Raw genomic sequence first — 22525 nt, forward strand, 5'->3', positions numbered from 1 at the left:
ACCGCACCCATGAACCCACCTAGCTATGATCATGAAAAGAGAATCAAAATGGATATCTAAAGACTTTCAAAACATTTAAACAGCACCCACCTAGCTATCAAAATGGGTATCTAAAGACTTTCAAAACATTAAAACAGCACCAACCTAGCTATGATCTTGAAAGAGAATCAAAATGTGTATCTGAAGACTTTCAAAACAATAAAACAGCACCCGCATAGCTATGATCTTGAAGAGAGAATCAAACTTGGTATGTAAAGACTTTCAAAACAATAAAACAACACCCACCTAGCTATGATCTTGAAAAGAGAATCAAACTGGGTATGTAAAGACTTTCAAAACAATAAAACAGCTTTTTTAAATGAAATATTTTATTCGGATTGAATAACTCATGTCCCCGAACAATTTCACTGGTATTGTATTGTTCTGTGCTTCATACAAAAAATCACTCCATCTGATAAACTACTAAACTTTCTAGTAATATACTTCCCTTTGATTGGCGGGCAGTATAGTACTTGCATTGGAATGGGGCAGTTCCATGTGGGACTCTCAGATGAGGTACACAAATTGTCTAGCCAAGTCTGATTGTCAAAATGAAAGCCTTATTTATTCACATAATTGGAATTTCTATAGATACACATCTATTAGATTTAAAATTTGTTCTATAAGAACTTTTGGAACAACAAATAAACGTTCCGGTAAATGAGGAAAATATAGTGAAAAACAGGGGCATCTTTTGTACCGACAGCTAATGTCTTATGTCGTATAAATAGTCTTAGATGGGAAATGGAAATCGATGTTTTAGTCTTTGGTGAGATATCAATTGATTGTTTTCTCTGGTAACTAAAATTCTTCTAACGTTTTTCAACAGTGCGTCAAGATTTTACTACCCTATATCTTTTCATTTTCCTAGCTTGCTAGCCTTATCAGTTGTCATAGGAGACGCCCTTCCCTAAGTCCGTCCAAGGGCCAGTTGTATCCCATCATGCTTTGCGACCGGCATCTCTTTACTCTGTACCCAATTTCCTTGGGACAGTGTCACGTGTAAACACTTGCTCTCGCTAGTGTCCAGTCTTCTTAACGTAGCGCGGTCATGGTAATTTACAATGTCATTGTTTCTACAAAGAGAACAAAGAAATATATTAGTCTCACTTTTAGTAAAGAATAGCGAGTTATTGTTTTTATGTACACTTAATTAATTTATTACACTTCTTATTTGTCATGTTTTACAATTTTTCTTATGCTGGTTATTTTATAACAACCTTTTGCCCATGTTCATGCAAGTTCTAAGGCATGCTCACCTCCGCTAAATGTTCGCTACGTTCTAACTAAAGTCATCTACTTTGGTATATTCGACTTGGAGGTCTCCACGTTGATGCTAACAGAAGGCCTGTCCTCGTCGTCTCCCTGGTCCGCTGCCACCGGTGGAAATGGGCCTCCTGGTGGCGGTAAGGGTGGTGGCTGGACCGGCGCTTCCGGTTGCATGGGTAATCCAGGTGGAGGTAGGGGTAGCATTGGAGGCAGCATCATCGGTACCATTGGTGGCATCATCTGGGGTGGGAACATGTCTGGAGGAGGAAGCTGAGGGCCGAAGAAAGGGGGTTGCATTGGCGCAACAATAGGCCACCTTCTATCCGGAGACATAGCTGCATTCATTTGCGGCTGCGGAGGCGGCTGCTCTACATTTTGAGGAAAGTTCTGTGGACCGCGGGCTAACGGCATTACGTTTTGTTGTACAATTTGCTGTTGAGGTGCCGGTGGGCCTTGATCAAATAGCATTTCTTGTTGATTATTCTGTGCAGGCGCTGCATCGTTGAACTGGTATATCTGAGGGTTATCCTTCTGCTGTTGGTTGAGGTATGCGTCAAAGGGGATCTCCTGTGGTCTGCCTTGGTTTCCTTGCACTCCAGCAGGTGGATCCGTCACAACCTCCACCGGCTGTTTTCCATCGGAACTAAACTCAAACGGGTTCTCTGGTTTATTCGGTTTCTTTAACAGATTATCCAGAAGTCTAGTTGGCCCACGCCGTCTTTGAAGGATGTTCTTAAGAATGTTAACAAGCTGTCTCTTTGGCCTAACTGCCGGGGATGAAGCTTTAGGCACGGTAGACCGTACCTTTTGTTGATCACTCGGCCTGTCTGCGTTTCGAGTTGAAGAGTGAGGGACAGTTGACTTGGCCGTTTGGACGTTGATGTTGACGTGCTTTTGTGGCTGCCATCCTGGATATAGAGCATACGGAGACTGGACCTGAGAACCAAGGATGTTAAAGTTAGTTATAGAGTGTACAATAATCCTCGTTGATACATTCAAGAAGACTCTTGCAGGTTGTTCTTCAAAGTTGACAGGGATTTCTGCGTGAAGCTCTGAGTGAGATGTTTATTTTAAGAGTTTAAAGCATCCGCATTGAAAAACTATTTATCAGCAGCATGTACTATAGCATAGCTTTTTTAATTTTATTAAAACCAAATAACCTTTACAACACATTTTATTTTACAACGACATATTTGTTGAACTTATCAATCTGCGCATTTTTGGAAGCTTTTGCTTGTATACAAATGGTTATAAATCTATTGATGATATCACTTTTTACCTGAGCCTGCTGATATGCCAGCGGTAGCACCGGTTGCATCATAACGGCCGGCTGCCGAGGAATCATTGGTAACTGAGCCTGCGGTAATCCCTGCGGTTCCTGTGGCTGTGGAATGACTTGGTAACCCTGGCTACCTTCCAGAGGCTGCTGAACATACTGCTGCTGAGGCTGTAGAACTTGAGCCGGCTGCCCACCAACAAAGTTGTACAGCTGTCTCTTCACGGCCTTCGGCTTTTGCTCCTCCACTGAACGCTTGGGCTTCTCGCTGTCTTCCCTTTTCGGTACAGAAGATCTTCCCTTTGCTGCTTCAAGTTTGACTTCCATTGAATTTGGGGCAAGAGGGCTAAGCAGAGGAACTGTTCCAAACATCTGTCTCTTGGACCTTTCCTTAGAATTTTCTGGTTGTGTTACGATGTTCGATTTTGCAACCTGGATGTTGACACTCACATGATTAGGCTGGTGCAAAGTGTCACCGAGACCTACAACGTGGTTCACAGGCAAGAAAGGGTTTAAAGCGTACGGAGATTGAATCTGTTGTGCTTGTAGTTCCTGTTGAACCGGCTGCGAGTTCATGACGACTTGTTGAGGTGCTTCTTGAATGTTGGCAGTCTCTCCTTGGCTTCGTGGATTTCCATAAACATGCACTGGCTCGTTGCTATTTCCATCTTGAGAATTGAATGGGATGACGAATTGTCTCTTTCTTGGTTTATCTGCATCAATTTTTGTCTCTTTAGCTTGCTCCGACTTCTTCGATGCTCTCTCTTCTTTAGTCCCTTCACTCTCGCTTTTTTTTACGATATTATCTTTTCCTGATTCACTCTTTTTCGATACCTCAACATTGATGGATACGTGGTGTGGTTTGTGAACAGGATATCCTGCAAGCGGAACCATTGATGCAGGAGCTAAGGGTAGACTTGGCTGCACATTGTACAACTGCCGCTTGGTTTTTGCTGATTTATCTTCAGTTACATTGCTTGATTTCTGTGTAGTGTTATCGTGTCCAGATCCTTCAGGTAACTTGATCCCCTTTGGGAGCTCATTTATTCCGTAGATCTGCCTCTTTGACCTTGCTTTCTCATTGTCATCTGTGTTCGATTTCCTTGAGACCTGGACATTGACTGAGACACGTGGTCTTGGGTGGTAGCCTAGATGTGGCATAACAAGTGCCTGAACAGGAAGTGTATTTACGGGAAGTCCGCTTAACGGTGCCTGATAGAACTGCCTCTTTTTTGCTTCTTTATCTTTTGCCTTGGTCTTTCTCGAGGGGATCTTGTTTCTTTGCATTTGGAGCTCACTCAACAACATACCGTTCATCCCATGAGGGCTATTCTGTTTGTCGCTTTGATAAGAAGCTAGCTGTGGCACAATCATCCCGTTCTGTAGAATCTTTTGAGGTAAAACTTGCATTGTGGGAATCCTGTTTAGTATAGAAATCTTCTGTCGTTTACTGTTCTTGTCGCTGTTCTTTGTTTCCGGCGTTGCAACTGTCTGCTTCTTTGCGGTGTTAATGTTAACGTTTACACTGTGTTGTGGCTCAATGCCTGCTAATGGGACACCATTCGGAGAGAAAACGTTTTGTACTGGTAAATGTGGAGGTACTGCAAAGCCTCCTGGGAAAGTATTAGGCACAGGCCCTATTGGGTAGCCTCCAAAGGGCCCTATTGGTACGGGTGCTCCCGCGAAGGGGATCATAGGTCCAGGTTCTATTTGTGCTGGTCCAATAGACGCAGGTTGCATTGGATAAGATCTGGCTGGTGCCGAGGCCATAGAATATGGCCCAATTGGCTCCTGACCCTCGTTGAGCACCATTCTCTGCGCAGCAGCTGTTGCAGGCATTTCGCTAGCTCCGGTGATAATCTGATCTTGACCGTTATTGTTGCTGATCAGGTTTTGTCTCTGGACAGCATCTTGCATGGGGTTCTGCTCGGGGCGCGCCTCATTACCGTACATTTGAGCCTGGTCTTGCACCCTTTGCTCCATGCTCATGCTATTGAGTCCCCCAGGCCCGACCTCCTGCATATCTTCAAATCCGGTGTTTCCTCCTGCAAAACCTCTATTGCCATCCATCTGGAAGGATCCAGGCTCATCAGGATTCATTGTCATTGGTCCAGCACTTATATCATTGTTGGCTTCAAACTGCTTCTGAAATTCGTCCCTCTTTGTATTTTGTACCTGATTCTTCGACTTTCTGCTTTTATTAACAGCTCTTCTAATTCTTTTTATCTCGCCAACGCTTCCAGAGCCCTCACTTGTTTTATGTGCCAGAGGGATATTATACCGTCCCGTGATAAGTGGAGACATCGGAATATAGTTCAATAGTTGCCTTTTCTTTCGTGACTTTCCTTTCTTATCAGATTTGGGAATACTGGATTTGGCAGCTTGCACGTTTACCTTAACTCTTGGTCGCTTGCTCTGGAACAACGGGGAACCAGTGTAGTATGTGTACAGCGCGTTCAGGTATCTTTTGTATAACTCACTTTGCCGGTCCATTTCATCATTAGCTATGTCATCTCTCTGGCTCAGATCAGGTGACATTGCCATATAAGGATTATACATCCCCATTCCGCTAAAATCATTCATCATTGCTAACGCATATGGGTTGTACAATTGACCACCAGGCACCTGCCTCTTCTGTCTGCGTTTTAATGGTGATCTTGGAACCTTGGATCGCGCGGACTGCACATTGATATTCACACGTGGTCTGTGGGGCTCCATGAAAGGGTAATATTGATATGGCGAGATGAGTGGCTGGTGGTATGCATTGTAGGGTCCAAACTGCGGTGCTGGATGAGCGCCGAAGTGCGCAAGAGGAACCTGGGTAGCCAGGGGGCCCATTGCTGCGGGGTTAACTCCCGGAAACGTGCCAATCGCCGGGGCCTGTAAAAAAGGCGATATTTGCCTTCGTTTTCGTGAAACTTTTTGTTTAGGAATATTCGACTTTGCGGTTTCTACATGCACTCTCACCCTAGGCTGTGCTTTTGCGTATGGGTAAGGCGCTATATAAGGAGCATGCGGTACTAGGGGTAAAGCATAAGGAAAGCCTGTCTGTTGTTGAGGATAAAAAGATTGTGCTGCTTTTAGTACCTGATTGAGATCCATGCCACTTGCTTGGGCAGATTCAGGAGTAACACCAGGTTGTGCCTCGGTATTAAGGGCAGCCCCCATAGTACCATAAGGGTTAAGCCCAGGCATAAACACCTGGCGCTTGCCTCGTGGAGACCTCTCATCAACCTCACGCTTGGAGATATCGCGCTGGAAGCTGGACGGGACTCCGGGGATGGTGGATTTCTTCTGGAGATTTTCCACTATTGGGACCCTTGGATGGATGTCGTTGAATGGTGTAAGTTCTTCGTAGAGTGTATGGGATCCTAATATCTGTCTCTTGCGTCTTCTGTTTCCCTTGTCGTTGCTTTCATCATCAGCTTTATCGTCCTCTTTCTCCTTTGTGTCTTCCTTCTCGACATCTTCTGTACCCTTTCCCTTATGTGCTATATCAGAGCGATGTAACATCAAAGCACCTCGACCAAAGCCATGCCCATGACGTCCATAATGGTATCTATGGTAACCGCCTCCGTGGTAGCTGCCATGGTACGCTCCAAACGAATCACCGCCAAAGTCATGCAGATCATCGTACTGCTCGACGTGACTCGGGATTCCAATGTAGTTTGACTCGTGCGAGACGGTCGACCCTCTAGGTTCATAAGCCGCGGAGGGGTGCACCACGAACGTGTCATGAGAGTGAAGCACCGGTTGATGGACCGCTGGTGGCGGCTGGTGGAACACGATGGGAGGCTGGTGGTATACAACGGCTGGTCGATGTACTATAACAGGTGGTTGATGATAGATAATAGGGGGTCGGTGAAGTACAATAGGAGCCCTGTGTACGACAATGTCAGGTCTGTGGTACACCTCTGGAGGAGGGTGATAGATGATAGGTGGTCTGTTGACTACAATGTCATTTTTCTTGCTGGCCTTCTCTTCTTTGATTTTCTGTGCATGGTAGATTTTTGTTTTCTTTGACTTTGAAGACTTTTTACTTTTCTTATCCTTTTTCTTGTTATCTGTTTTTTCAACCTTTGACTTTCCGAAGCCTCCTACCGCATGGCCGTATCCATAACCCCACCCACCTCCGAAAAAGTGGGGCGCACCTACATAGGTCCCGGCGTGGGTTATATGACTGCTGAACGGTTCGAAGAATGGATGGCTGACGTAGGTATCATGTGAATGGATTATAGGCTGATGTACAAGAGGTGGAGGCTGGTGGACGACGACTGGAGGCTGATGGTACACAACAGCTGGTCTATGAACCACGACTGGAGCCTGGTGAAGCACAACGGATGGTCTATGAATGACAATGTCCGGTCTATGAAGGACTACATCAGGTCTATGGTAGACTTCCGGAGGTGGGTGGTAGATAATTGGGGGCCTGTTCATGACGACGACGTTTTTCTTAAGTCCTTTGTGGTGTTCTTTATGCTCAGCTAGTTTAGCCTTTTCATCTTCCTTATCCTCGACGGCTCGCCTGCTGCGTTTAACAGACGGCGCTTCTTTTTCAACTGGTTTCTTCTTGCCAACGGGTACTTTAGACTTTGAGAAGATGGGATTTGTAGTTTGCATCATCGGGGCGCGTGGATAGTTCTCTGGAGCGTATGGGCGATAAGGAGCTGGCCCATTAAACATGGGGCCAGGGGCATACGGTCCAGTGTCTGGTCCATAGCCGTGAAGCGGCCCAGGGCCTGCCGGTCCAAACCCATTAAATGGTCCAAAACGCGGTCCATATCCGTTAAATGGTCCTACCATCGGTCCATAATTGAATGGCCCGGGGCCGGATGGGAATTCTGGTCCATAACCGGCGCCAGGCGGGAAGACAGGACCTGGAATGAAACCAGCGCCAAGCGCGTTAGGGTACGAGTCTGCTGGGGGTACTGGTTCAGCATAGTGCATAGGATTATTTAAAGTATTTACTGGCCCGGAGAAAGGACCATTCATCATCCCATGACCAAGTCCCCAACCGTAGCCCCAACCGCCATTAAAAAAATGCGGTGCTCCGTTATACGTCATCGCGTGGTGTAAGCTTGACCATTGTGGCTCGAAGTATGGATGTGCCACGTAGCTATCATGAGAATGGTAGACCCGCTGGTTCACCATCGGTGATGGCTGGTGGAATACGACAGGCGGGGAATGGTAGATGATGGGTGGACGATGAACGACAACTGATGGTTGGTGGTATACTATAGAGGGCTGATGATACACCAGGTCCGGTCTGTGGACAATGACATTTGGACGGTCATAGATCTCTGGAGGAGGATGGTAGATCATCGGGGGTCTGTTGATGACGACTGTGTTTTTCTTGTTCACTTTCCTGGTTTCTGGATGCGCTGCTTTTGATTTCTTCTCAGGTTTATCCGAACGCTTTACTAAGAATTTTTGGAATCGGCGGAACGCTTTTTTCAAAGGTGGCATTTCTTTATCTGGGAGACTTCTTTTTGGTTTTGCACTCGTCTTAGATGTTGTATCTTTTGATTTATCCTCTGCTACATCGTCATCATCTTCATCCTCGTCATCATCATTATCATCATTATCATCGTCGTCATCTTCAGGTATCTTTTTGGACTCTTTCTTAAAAACTTTCCCTGAGCTCCCCTCAACCTTTGACTTTCCGAACGAGTGTCCAAACGAATGACCTGGATGGTAGCCGTAACCGTACCCCCAGCCTCCGTGGTAGAAGTGTGGAGCACCAACGTAGGTTCCAGCATGGGATACATGAGAGGTATGTGGCTCAAAGTAGCTATGAGCCAGGTATGTCTCGTGCGAGTGCATGATGGGCTGATGCACCATGGGAGGCGGTTGGTGGAAAACAAGAGGTGGCTGGTGGTAGACCACAGCAGGACGATGCACTACGACTGATGGTTGGTGAAAGACTACGGAGGGACGATGAATAACAATGTCTGGGCGATGCAGAATAACGTCTGGACGATGATAGACCTCTGGAGGAGGGTGATACACAACTGGGGGACGTCTCATCACAACAATATTCTTTTTTTTGCCTTTCTCGCTCTTCTTATGTGACTTTTTCTGTTTCTTGGCTTCTTTATCTGCACTGCGTTTAGTTTTAGGTTTCTCACTTGACTTGCTCTTTGCATCGCTCTTCTTCTCGACCTTCGACTTTCCGAAAGCTGGTCCAAATCCTGGAGCAGCTACGCCTTGACCATACCCATAACCCCATCCACCATTGAAGAAGTGAGGAGCGCCAACATACGTTGCAGCGTGGCTTACATGTGAAGCGTACGGCTCGTAAAACGGGTGACTGACGTATGTCTCGTGCGAATGCAATACTGGTTGGTGCACAAGCGGAGGAGGCTGGTGAAACATAACAGGAGGCTGGTGGTAGATGATCGGTGGTCTATGTACCACGACGGACGGCTGATGGTACACAATTGATGGCCTATGAACAACCAGATCAGGTCTATGAACGACAACATCTGGACGATCGTAGATCTCTGGTGGTGGATGGTAAATCATTGGAGGTCTTTGGACAATTACAGTGTTCTTCTTGTCACCTTTGTCCGATTTCTTAGCGGTGGAGTTGTTCCCTTCATTGACAGAGCGCTTGACCTTAGCTTTTTCTTTACCCTTCGAGTCTGATTTCTTGGCTGGTACTTTAGATTTCCCGAATGCAGGTCCCCATGGACCGTATCCGAAGCCACCCGGGTAATAATGCGGAGCCCCTACATACGTAGCAGCGTGTGAGATCGTTGAAGCGTATGGTTCGTGATACGCATGTGCTACATAGGTATCATGGGAATGCATGACGGGCTGGCGAACCATTGGTGGTGGCTGGTGGAACACAACTGGCGGTTGATGATACACAATAGGAGGTCTATGGACGACGACAGATGGCTGGTGATAAACGACTGACGGCCTGTGGATGACGTAATCAGGCTGATGAACGACCACATCCGGTCTATCGTATATTTCCGGTGGTGGGTGATAAATCATTGGTGGTCTATTTACAACGATGACGTTCTTGCGGTCACCTTTGTCGTGCTTTTTGTTCTTGTCCTTTGCTTCTCGCTTCACTTTCTTTAACTTTGTCTTCGCGATTTTCGCCTTTCCGAAAGCGTAACCATGGTGATACACAGGCATGTGATAGATGGGCGCAGGCATGACCACAGGTGGCCTGTGGTAGACGATAGGAGGCTTGTGAACAACCAAAGGAGCCTGGTGATAGACCACAGGGGGTCTCTGAACAATGACTGCCGGTTGTGGTACAATCACTGGTGGATTTGCGAACACATCTGGCGAAGGAGTGTAAACCAGTGGTGGCCTTGAGACAACAATATCCTGTTTGCGGAATCCTTGTTTTTCTTCGTTCTCTTCGACGTTACGCCTCGACCTCGATTTGTTATCTTTATTTCCAGCTTCAGGGTTATTTTTGCTGACCTTGGACTTAGCGTAGCCAGGCATAGGAGGCGCTAGAGGTGATTGCATGTACCCTTGACTTAAAGGGACCCCAACAATGGAACCCTGAGGTTCTAGAACTGACCCCACGGGCTGCGCAATTTCTGCGAAATGGGGAACCACGGCGTTAATGTCGTGGGACATCATTACAGGTGCCGATACGACTGGAGGTGGGTTGTGGAAGACAACAGGAGGCTGATTGTAGACTATTGTAGGGTGATGGACAACCGTCGGTGGCTGCTGGTATGCCAGGGGAGGCCTATGTAGTACAACGTCCGGTTGATGAACCACAATGTCCGGTCTCGGCACTACCTCAGGTGGAGGCTGATATACCACAGGAGGGCGGTGAATAACGACGAATTGCTTCTTGTGAGCGTGGTAATGAGGCATCATCGGGTTCATCAGAGTAAAATGCCCAAAATTTCTTTTAGAGCCGGATTTATCTTTGTGATAGTGCTTTGCTTCGCTTCTCTTCTTGGACTTTTTTGATTTCTTGGAAGCATTTTTCTCTACTGAAGACCTGCCGAAAGCTGGGGCAAAGCCTGGAACTTGTGGGTGAGCAATGGGACCTTGGTGTGGCGCTGCAGCGATATCAGCAGCTTGCTGCATCCCCCAGCCATATGCATTGCCACTAGAGGCGGGGTAGAAGTGAGGTGCACCGTTGTACGTTGCAACATGATGCACCTCACTTGAATGCGGCTCAAAGAACGCATGTGGAACATAAGCATCGATGGAATTCATAATCGGTTGCTTGTTCATTGGCGGTGGTTGGTGGAATACCACAGGAGGCTGGTGATAAACGATAGGGGGACGGTGGATGACGACTGATGCCTGGTGGTAAACGATAGATGGCTGATGATACACTAGATCTGGTCTGTGAACAATTACATCAGGACGGTCGTAGATCTCTGGCGGTGGGTGGTAGACCATGTCAGGGCGTTGTACCATCACAAGGTTTTTACGTTCTCCTTTTGCGTGCTTCTCCTTCTGCAACGTCTTAGGATTGTCCTCCTGGGCCCCACTCACTTCGGTGTCATCCCCACTTGATTCCAGATCTTTCTCATCAGTCGATCCCTCATCTTTCTCTTCCGACTCATATTTTTCTTTGGCTTCATCCTTTTCTTCTGGCTCTTCCTCTGGCTTTGTCACCTCCCCACGTTTGTGGAATAAACCCCCAAATCCCCCTATACCTTGTCCGCTATACCCAGGTACAGGGTAACGAGGCGAGAAAGACGGCAGGAAGTGATGTTCTGCTGTGTTCATACCAAACATTTCAGGGTAATTAGAAACGCCACCATGTGGGATACCAATATAGCGGCCTCCCTCGTGAACTACTGAATTAACATGCTGCGCAACAGCTGCTGGATGCATCACAAACGAATCATGCGAGTATAACATCGGTTGATTGACTGCTGGTGGTGGCTGGTGGAACACAATTGGTGGTTGATGGTAAACCACTGCTGGTCTGTGAACGACAACTGGAGGCTGGTGATATACTATAGGAGGCCTGTGGATCAGGATAGGGGCCCTATGGACCACAATTTCCGGTCGGTGGTAAACTTCCGGTGGAGGATGATAGATGATCGGTGGACGATTGACCACTACGTCTTTCTTTTTCGTTTCAGGGCTCCGTTTCTTCTTGTCATGCTTGTCGATCATTTTTGTATCTAAAATATTCATTGATTTTGATCAATCACTGACATTATAACTATACATAACTATGTTTGCTTTGTTTTTGCTGTATTGAGTCTAAGTTCAAACGCTTAGCTTAATCTATGCATTGTGTTAGATGATTTATCATTTTACGTACGGTTGTTGTGTTTATCTTAGCATTTATCTACTGACGAAACTAAGGTATTGAAATACGATAGACCAAAATCGACCAAAGTGCCTTCTTTCTAGTAAGAGGTTTACTTTGCAGCATCCTGGGACATCTGGGTGTTTATCAGAGAAATCGCGTCTCATGAAACGCGATTTTGTACTTTTTTTTGTTTTCCAGCCTTGAAAGCGATATTGTTTTCTTCTTTTTTTTTCCCTGTGGCCGAATCAAGGTCCGCGTTTGAACTTAGTTCTCAAATATTAGAATATGTCGTAAGATCATATCTACAAATATGTACATCATTAGTGGCAGAAAGTATCCATAGTAAGAGGGTATTAATAGTAGTCGAGTTGGCTAGGATATTTCAAGTAAAGGGAAACGAAGTTGAGAGAGTACGTTATGTGTTACTTCTTGGCACTATGCGTTTATGAACCCAACCAGAGGTTTCATGCAACAGTGTGAACTTTTCCATCTTGATGCATATGATAATTGAAAAGCCTTTGTGTCGAATCGTGGATTTTGTGTGGTATGTTAATGATACAATGTCTAATATATTGCAATAGTTTCCAACTCTCGCCAAGGATTTCCAGCATAAAAAATCGCCTTCTGGCTCCCGTTATTCAAAATATTTGACTTGGACTAACTGTTTGGGTGGCAAACTAGCGCGCGCTCAACCTTTTAGCGGCAAAATAACAGCAAAAAACAGTAACTTATTTAGCGCTTATGAAAATATACCAAAATTCTTTTTTCAGAAAGGGGTTACTTTCATTTAAAGATTTTATTTCTTCGTCGATCTCTGGTATGACGGGCGCAGTCATTTCTGATTTTTTGTTTGATAATTGTGTTTTGAATTTGGCACCCAAAAAGGTCACGTGATCTCTTAGCGCTAGTCCCCTATTAGCCAGCACTGAAAAAAGTTCACGCCACCTCTCCGCCAGGCGCTGGCCAATCAAAGCCGCGAATTTATTTTCGTAATTTGGGACGATGAAAATAAGAAAGCAGTTTAGTTGTTGCAAATTGTCACGCATGTAGAATATCAAAAATTGATATCTTTATGTAGTCGACTATGGTATACAAACATATTCTCGAAATGTCTTTGTTTTATATGAAAGATGAGTTGCTGTGAAATGACGTATGTCAAATGTTTTGAGTTTCCAAGTCGGCAACATACCAATTGTAGAGCATCTCACAAATGCGAGTTTATGTCGAATGTCGTGAGCCAAACATTTTATGATGCAAATCTAATGTCATTTGTCTCAACAATAATGCCCTATACCATAGATAGATTTTGCTTGTATGTTGTCAGTATAAAATAACACATCGCCTGGTAAAATGTAGATAATCCAGGATCACGTGACCCATTCCTTATCTAAAAAACGATTGCAATATCGAGTGTCGCAATACCGGGAGTCAAATATTGTATGTGTATGTCTAATTTCATGTGCTTTGGCTCTATTAAGATATGAGTATCGTATGTGTATCGTATGTCTAAACTCATGTGTCTTAAATCTCATGAAGTATGAGGCTATCCGTTAATGAGCACCCATCGTACCATTATTTGTCTTTCCGGGACTTCCCGGAATGCGGCTCTTGCCGAAGCACCCTCCCCCTCCACAGCCGCACTCGTTACAACGCATATGAACCATGTGGTGCGGGTAATGATGGATGACGTGATGAGAGTGACTTATCATCAGGTTTGGGCCGTAATGGTGTACGATGGCCGGGCGGTGAATCAACCATGGGTGGTGATGGATGAGGATGGGCATCCTGTGGATGATGAGTGGTGGGCGATGGACCATCAGGTCCGGTCTATGAACGATCAATGGCATCCGATGTATTAAGAGTGGTGGCCTACGAATTATTATGGGCATCCTGTGGACGAGTAGGGGAGGCCTGTGGAATATGAGCGGGTGTCGGTGGACTATGAGCGGTGGTCTGTGAAGGATGATTGGTGGACGGTGGATCAGGTGACTTGGTGGATGGAACAGGATTGGTGGACGATGCACAATGACAGTTGTCTTCTTTGCTGCGTTGGTATCACTGGACGAGTTCCTTGAAGTATTCCCTAACTTACTGTCTAAAGACTCAGTGTCACCGTTAGCTGTTTGGTTTAACTTACTGACTCGGTGCTCACCTAGTTTAGTTGCTGGTGCTGCGCTTTCCGGGTGATCAATCGGGTGTGGTTCGTGAAGCGCTCGGATAATCCTAGCGCCTGCCCCGATTGCCTCCTTGATGTCCTGCACTCCATATGACTCGTCAGTCGGCAGCGATTCGTGAAGTGCTCGGACAATCCTCTCACCGGCTCCTATCGATTCCTTGACGTTGCCTACTCCTTTAGTTACTTCCTCTATATAGGGCTGCCACGTGTCTTCGAATGATCTTGCAATTCTTTCCTTAGCTCCGATAGATTTTGCCGTGTTGCCGATTGAGTCCCGACGTTCACCCGACTTGGCTGGAACTCCTGACTTTGTGAATACCCCACGACCTATTCCCTCCATGTACGTCATCTCGTGTGGCACCCCGTTGTAAGCCCCCGCGTGACTGATGTGAGTAGAAAAGGGTACAACCGTTTGATGCGTGACGTAAGTATCATGCGAATGCATGATTGGTTGGTTCACAACTGGCGGCGGCTGGTGGAAAACAATCGATGGCTGATGGTAGACGATCGCCGGCCGATGCACAACGACTGGTGGCTGGTGGTAAATGATCGGTGCACGATAAAGCACGATTGGTGCCCGATGAACTATGATGTCTGGCCGATGATAGATCTCCGGTGGAGGGTGGTAAATAATAGGAGGTCTGTGAATCACAACAGAATTCTTCTTTGATCCCTTTTCCGTATGCTGAGCTTGAGCATCGCTTGATATCGTATCCTTCTTTGCACCTGATTCGGTTTTATCCTCACTTTTACGAAGTTTTGAGCCAACAGTGTCCTTTACAACTTCGAGTTCAAGATATCCCGATGCGCTTTCCTCACCGGAGCCAACGTCAACTTCGTCTCCACTCGTTTCATCATCAGGAGTCTCCTCTCCGCTTGCTTCTTCCTCGGCATGCTTGATACTACCCCTTGCTTCTGGTGTTACTTCTTCCGTCTTTTTGTGGGGGAGATCGGATTTTCCGTAAGCGAGTAGATGATCGTGATGACCGTGATAGTACACGTGCGGCGTGTGGAGGACAGTTCCCAGATTATGAAGCGTAGATCCGTACAGCTTCATCACTGGATGCTGTACCCACGTGTCATGCGCGTGCATCACGGGTTGATGTACCATAGGGAAGGGCTGGTGGAATACAAGCTCTGGTTGATGGTAGACGATGGCTGGTCTATGCACGATAACAGGCGGCTGATGGTATATGATGGGCGCTCTGTGAACCATGAGGGGCGCTCTGTGAACGACTATATCCGGTCTGTGGAATATTTCCGGTGGAGGATGGTAGATAATAGGCGGTCTTTTTATGATCACGTTATTTTTCTTATCTCCTTTCTTTGCTTTGGATTTCTTATGTTTTAGGTGATGTTTCTTGTGCGTGATATTATCTCTTGGCGCAGCATGCACGTCGCTGTCTTTTGTGGGGACCTTTGACTTGTAGTAAGGATGCTCGTGCCCAAGCCCAGCGTAACCGTGCACAGAGTAAGCGTGAGGCACGCCTATATAGGTGCTGTGGTGCGCAATATGCGTGGAGACTGGGACGGCTACGGGGTGTGTCACCCACGTGTCATGCGACTGAAGGAATGGCTGGCGCACAACTGGGGGTGGTTGATGGAAAACGATAGATGGTTGATGGTAGACGATGGCTGGTCTGTGTACAACAACAGGAGGTTGATGGTATATGATGGGAGCCCTATGGATCATAATAGGTGCTCGATGTACAACGATATCCGGTCGGTGATAAATCTCCGGTGGCGGGTGGTAAATAATTGGTGGTCTTCGGATAACAACGGAATTCTTTTTCTCGCCTTTCTCCGTCTTGGATTTCGTCTTTCTTAGTTTACTTTTTTTGGATTGTTTTTTCTCGTGATGAGATTTGCTCGTTGGAATCCCTGATCGTTTGTAGTGAACACCACCGGGGTGAAATAGCGGCGCTCCAAAATTCGACACCACGTTAGGTATACCTATATAATGTCCATAATCTCTTACAACAGATCCATGATGTGTCGCATAGAACGATGGGTGGACAGTGAATGAGTCATGCGAGAAAAGAAGCGGTTGACTGACGGCAGGTGGGGGTTGATGAAATACGATGGGGGGTTGATGGTACACGACGGCTGGCCTATGGACGATGACAGGGGGCTGATGGTAGATAATAGGTGGCCGGTGAATAACAAGAGGAGGTCGGTGTACAACGATATCCGGCCGGTGGTATATCTCTGGCGGAGGGTGGTATATTATCGGTGGTCTATTAACAACAACATCTTTCTTTTTCTTCTTGCTTGATTTAGTATACGACTGATCACTTTGGTCATCGTCATCATCATCATCATCATAGCGTTTGTGGATATCGAGATCATTGTCCAGGGTTGGGATAGGGTTCCAAACATGGTGTAAGTACTTGTCAAAATCACGCTGCGCGTCACGCTTCTCGACGTTGCGTGACTCAGTATGTGTGTCACGTCTTTCGACCTTGTGTGACTTTCTCTCGAGATATGTTAATCCCTCTTTTGCGCTTGCAGCATCAGCAATGTAGTCAAAACCATCATCGATGTCACGCTTTCTTCGGTCGGGTGACAGATCTGCGTCACGTTTTTCTACGTCATGTGATTCTTTATCTTCGTACTTCAAGTCCTGCTTTGCGCCTTCGTTAGACGTCACGAAATCGAACTGATCGTCCGTGTCACGCTTAACCTTAGGATGCCACAGGGATCCCTGATAATGCAGATAATCGAGATATCCTGTGTACAGATCGCGCTTGGGTCGCGACTCCTGGCTTTTCTTGTCTGCACTTGTATCATCTGCCGTTTGATTGGTGCGTGCATGGGGGACTTGCTCTTTCCTATAAGCACCGAACCCACCATGGAAACCGTGGTAACCATGGTAACCATGGAAACCATGATAGTCGCCGTACACATGTTCAGGTATCCCGATAAAGGTGCTGGCGTGTCCGATATGTGAGGTGGACTGGTACACCCTTGGTCTTGTGACGTAGGTGTCGTGCGAGTGCAAGATTGGCTGGTTCACTACTGGCGGTGGTTGATGGAATACTATAGGAGGTTGATGGTAAATGATGGCTGGTCTGTGAACAACTACTGGAGGCTGATGGTAAATAATAGCTGGTCTGTGTAGCATAATAGGCGCTCTGTGGACGACGATATCTGGCCTGTGATACACCTCCGGTGGAGGGTGATAAATAATGGGAGGCCTGTGGATAACAATAGAATTCTTGCGGCTGCCATTTTCGACTTTGTCTTTTTCTGCGTGTAGGGTAGGTACCCCGTGCTTTCGTGATTTCAGTTTTTTGGAACCCTTTTCTGAGGCTCTACGAGTTCGATTCTTGCTGCTGTCACGTGTTTTGTTCAGCACATTTTCCCCTTTTTTTACGTTCACGTGACTCTTCTTGTCGTCACTCTTTTCATGCTTGACTTTATGCTTCTTCGCGTGTTTTCTCTTGCTGATGGAGGTCTTCTTGACATGAGTCCTTGGTTCCGCACTGTTCACGTTCCGTATTCCGAGCGTTCTCGTAATGGCGGACTCTGCTGGGTTCTCTCCAATTGGGTTTAGTGCCATTTGCTGGAGCTCATTCATGGGTCCCATTTCACCAAATCCTTGACCTTCAACCCCAGCAAACGGGCTCGCTCCTCCAATTCCGCTCATTCCATTCATTCCACCCATTCCATCAAACGCTGCCATACTTGGCCCTCCACCCATTCCACCAAGTGCAGGCGTCCGTGCCATTCCACTCATCCCCAAAGATCCTGGATTTTCATTATTCATTACTCCTGGTGGGGGGTTTCCAAATAAATTAATAGGTGGTGGCTCAGGAGTTATGATGTTTTCTCGCATATAAGGCTGCATTCTTGGAATCATATATCTTGCCATCATTTCCTGGAATGAAGGGATAAAGTGTCTTCTGTATGGTTCTCGAAATCTAAACCTCGGGTAGTCATAAGGGTATTCCATTTGTGACCTCTCCTCTAGATCTTCGGGATATCTTTGGTGGTGATGATGGTGTCGGTGGTGGTGGAATGGGTACGGGTAGGGCTCGAATCCGGAGCGGCGGTAGAAAGGCGCGTCGTAGTCGTCATCGTAGCGGGGGAAGTCAGGGTAACGGCCATACATGGGGGCTGGCGGCGGGATCCAAGCCCTGTACAGTAAGCACACTTGTCAGTGATGAACCATAACCCAAAATGCATCAATGAGCTGCATTAACTATAACCCAACTCTAACTAAGGCCGGTAATCAGCTATAATAATATGATAAATAGAATGTAATTGCCAAAGCCATCGCCATCACGTCGACAAAACTATTACAACCGCCGTCTTCTTTAACATAGCCATAACTATTAGCACAGAGCCGTAGCAGGACATGTAAGATTGGGGGGGGGGGGGGGGAAGCACAATACAAAAACATTAGGAAAATATTGGGGAGGGGGACAGCCACGCCCCTTCTGGTCATTTCCTTATATTTTTTAAACTACTTTTTGGGGGGACGTGCCTCCAGTGCCCCACCCCCTGCTACGGCCCCATGCCCCACCCCCTGCTACGGCCCTGTAGCATCATCATAATCACCAAGTCTCCATCCCCATCTCTATCATAATCGCTATCATTACCATCGCCTCACCAATACAATTGCTATCATCATCGCCATCTTCGTCAACACTGCCATTATCAACATCATCATCGCCATGTTCGTCAACACTGCCGTCATCAACATTATCATCACCATCTTCGTTAACACTGCCATCATCAACATCACCATCTTCGTTAACACTGCCATCATCAACATCATCATCACCATCTTCGTTAACACTGCCATCATCATCATCATCATCGCCCGCCCCCACCATCGTTACCATCATCTCTTTCACCATGCCGTCACCGTCATTTTGACCAGCCCGTCATTGGCTATTCAAGACTGGGGCTTACCTGTAGTAGGCGTGGTAGGGATCCCTGTGGTGGTGCCTATGGTGGTATGCCATGCCTCGTCTGTAAGCGTCCATCCAGTGGTGATGGTGTCTATGGTGACGGCGGTAGAGTGGCGCTATGGGGACCACGGGGACGGGAGGGTGTGCCCCTGGGCGTGACACCACTTGCAGGGAAGCTGGCTTGGCCTTCACCTGGGTTTAGAGACACAAAATTCATATCAAGAAAATTTAGCCAAAAATTGTCGTTTTTGCCAAACGCGGTCACTTCCATATAGGGGAACTAATATATTCCTCATTTGGAAAAAATGCATGATTCTTGTCGTGTTTAAGGTTGCCGTACCGCAGGTGCTTCGTAAACTTATGGCTTGTAATCAAAGGAAAAAAAAAACAGTGACTGTGACCATCTTTGGTCAATGGAGAAAGTATCTGAAAAGAAACTAAGAGTCCTCGGTACCAGTCCCTCAAAACGACAACGTTTTCTTCATATGTTCAAATTGTTGGAATCGATAGGCCTTCGGTTAATCCCGTTGTTGTCACAGTAGAAATATTCATATATATATTCATATAAATATTCAGACTCTTGTAACTAGCAATATATAACTTTGGAATATATGATTTCTATCAGCTGTCTCTAGAACCAAACGGTATCAAGACTTTTTATTATTTATTCAAAGTAGAACGGCGTGAAATTGTACGACACGCTACATCGGGAAATGATATCACCAATAACAAAGGTACCAAAGTAAATTTTGAGTAAAAAAATTTTTTTACTCAGTTTTTGCTGTTGCGTTTCGTGAAAAATTATCACGAAATGGTTCACATTTGAATGTTGCATATCTGTGGGATACTGTCCCTTACTTCAATTCCCAATCATTTGTTACTTTTATAATCATAAATGTACACTTTTATAATGTGCTTACCCCAATGATTTTCTAATTTATCTAGGAAGCCTCCTCTTCTTTATTAGTCTGGTGCTAATCACTTGTATGACAATATTTGCCTTCGTACCATGGCAACAAGGGTGAAGGGGGAGGCAATGAATGGGAAGAGGGTGGGGTAGGGCAACATGAACGTATCGAGAAAGGCCGATAAGAGGGTAGGTGTGCGGGCTAGTGGCGAGAGTATCGAGTAACAAAGCAATAAACAGGAAAGAAAACAACTTAGGAGCAAGGAAACAAGTAAATATTACTTGCCTTGACTCCAGCAGAGTTTGCATTAATCTCCAAATCAGCCGATTTATCGTCCACCTGAAAATGCCCCACTTCCGGTTCCCTGCTTTCCTCCTCCTCCGTCTTCGAACGCTGGGAATAATCCTCGTCTTGGTAGAACTTGTGCGACGTCATAACTTCAGCTCCGCTATTCCCCAGCTGATCCTTTATAGGTCCCCCCTGACCAAGCATAGGTTTACCATTAATGGTATTACCCGAGATGGTAACGGAAGAGGGGCTTGCATCTGGCTTAGCAGCTGAGGAAGAGTTACCCTTTGAAGCATTTCCACCAAAAACCTTCGCAACAGCTTCCCCTTTAGTGGGCGTACTCGATCCGCCCGATCCTTCCGTCCCTGTAGTGACCTCTCCGCGCTTTACTCCAGTTACATCCACAGTCTTTGGTTGAACTGTTTCCGCATTAGATGTTTGCGTGGCAGCGCTCGTTTCTCCATTAGGAGTGTTAACCACGCTTTTACTTGTGCTACCCGTCGAGGGAGTATTGACTTCTGATCTCAACGTTTGGTCCGCGATCGCGGGTGTGTTCGGAGATTGCAACGCCTGTATCGGAGTCTCGATCCCATTACGTTTATCAGAAGTGTCCGTGAATACCTTAGACCCTTTCTGATCATCAAGAGGGTCCTCGGTCTCTGCGGGCATTCGTTTGAGTCTATACTTAGTCTCAACATTATCAAAGTCTATTACCTCCGTCAAATCCACCTCCCCAGGATCAAGACGGGTAGTTTGTCTAGAAGATTGTTTAGGATAAGGCTTGGCTTGTACCAGCAGCGCAGATTGTAAGAATACCGCGGCGGTCCATAGCGCAACCAACGCCAAAATAGTTGGCGATAAACGCCTTAACATAGTCGATTATTATAGAACCATGGGCGATGTCAAAATCTTAGAAAGCTTTGCAGCCCTTCTATCCGTTATTACATCACTCGAGTTCGCTAAAACTGAGAACCTGGAAGCGAAATAATGACATCACGAACTAAGAATGCCAAGAAAACTGGTTGAGCTCATTATGTCTCTAGCGTCAATACCCTAACCTGTTTTCTATAATTGGAGTTCAATGGAAATGCCGGTGTTGGATTGTTCGGATTGGCACATCTGGTGTCCTATTGGTGGTTCAGTCAAGTGCTTTTCGGGGTCGCGGTCAGAAAGCTAGTGGAATTCACGCTTCAATAGGGAGGTTTCCAACGTCGAGTTCAAAATGATGTCTTTTGTGGTCCAGGAGATTCCAAGCAAAGGTCAAACATCGCTTTGTTGGTCAGAGAGTGGCGAGAGAGTGCTAGCAAATGTTTGCGCAAACTAAAGACTGTTTGTGCAAGACTAAACATAGAAAAAAACTTGAAGACAAAGCAAGAGACTTTCTGACTTATCATTAAAGTTAACTTGTAACATATTAAAAAAAAAGGTATCGTGAAATTATAAATATTATAAAGATGTGTACGTTTGTATTGTATCAAAAACACTTTGGCAACACAAAGACAACAGAAATAAAACTCATAAATATTAGTTTATATTTCCCTTTCTTCTAGTTTATTTTTCCTCTAATTCTATCAATAATAAAACCGTTGACACCGTTTAATTAGACTGTTTGTGCAAGACTAAACATAGAAAAAAAACTTAAAGACAGAGCAAGAGACTTTCTGACTTATCATTAAAGTTAACTTGTATCATATTAAGTAAAAGGTATCGTGAAATTATAAATATTATAAATATTTGTACGTATGTACGTATTGTATCAAAAACACTTTGGCCTGAAGACAACAGAAATAAAACTCATAAATAGCATAAACATTTAATTCAAATAGCACATTTTGTAATTGTTCTTTAAAAGGGAGGCTCAGATATCTCTTTGATCAAAGCTCGCAAGCAATCAATCATTGACATGTTTGAACTACAACAGATATTATAAAAAAACAAACAAAGTGCCTTTTCCTTCATCTAGGTCAATTGTATCAAACGGTGTTAATCGGATGAATAACCATTAGTTTATATTTCCCTTTCTTGTAGTTTATTTTTTTCTTTCTAATTCTATCAATAATTAAACCGTTGACACCGTTATAGCGGGCGTCTAGATGAAGACCGCATGTGACTCCTATTAGAAACTTACTTTGACTGTCGGTCTAAGCGGTTTTTACTCACAAATAAAACGCGCGTACAAACCCTTCACTACCTTATGACAGCCTTGTAAAGAGGCGTTGTCGTAAGGAATTATTCCTCGCCCATCAATAATAGGATCTATCGGCCCATCTCACCACCTACTCTACCTCTTTCTTACACATACTCCTTTTTGCCACGAACTTTGTGCACTTGCAAGCCTTTCATTTTACCGTTACTACTCTTAAATGCTGACGATGAAGTATGTTA

At 45.6% G+C, this 22525-nt stretch overlaps 1 protein-coding gene across 3 annotated transcripts; it reads right to left on the reverse strand.

The window, feature by feature from the left end:
• Positions 1-413: 413 nt before the first annotated feature.
• On the reverse strand, positions 414-21129 carry LOC116618347. 3 transcript variants are annotated; one of them, XM_032381893.2, is made up of 6 exons: positions 20138-21129; positions 18946-19136; positions 14002-18164; positions 2588-11715; positions 2113-2244; positions 414-1115 (listed from the first exon to the last, which is right to left on the reverse strand). In XM_032381893.2, the coding sequence occupies exons 1-6, from the start codon at positions 21011-21013 to the stop codon at positions 1107-1109; spliced, it is 14499 nt and encodes a 4832-aa protein (XP_032237784.2). In that variant the 5' UTR covers positions 21014-21129; the 3' UTR covers positions 414-1106. The 3 variants fall into 3 exon arrangements, with proteins under 3 accessions (XP_032237784.2, XP_032237783.2, XP_032237782.2); XM_032381892.2 differs by lacking the exon at positions 414-1115 and having other exon boundaries at positions 1299-2244; positions 2588-5464; positions 5672-11715; XM_032381891.2 differs by lacking the exon at positions 414-1115 and having other exon boundaries at positions 1299-2244.
• Between the last annotated feature and the right edge of the window lie 1396 nt (positions 21130-22525).

Source organism: Nematostella vectensis, chromosome 15, assembly GCF_932526225.1.
Source record: "Nematostella vectensis chromosome 15, jaNemVect1.1, whole genome shotgun sequence".
NCBI lineage: Eukaryota > Metazoa > Cnidaria > Anthozoa > Actiniaria > Edwardsiidae > Nematostella > Nematostella vectensis.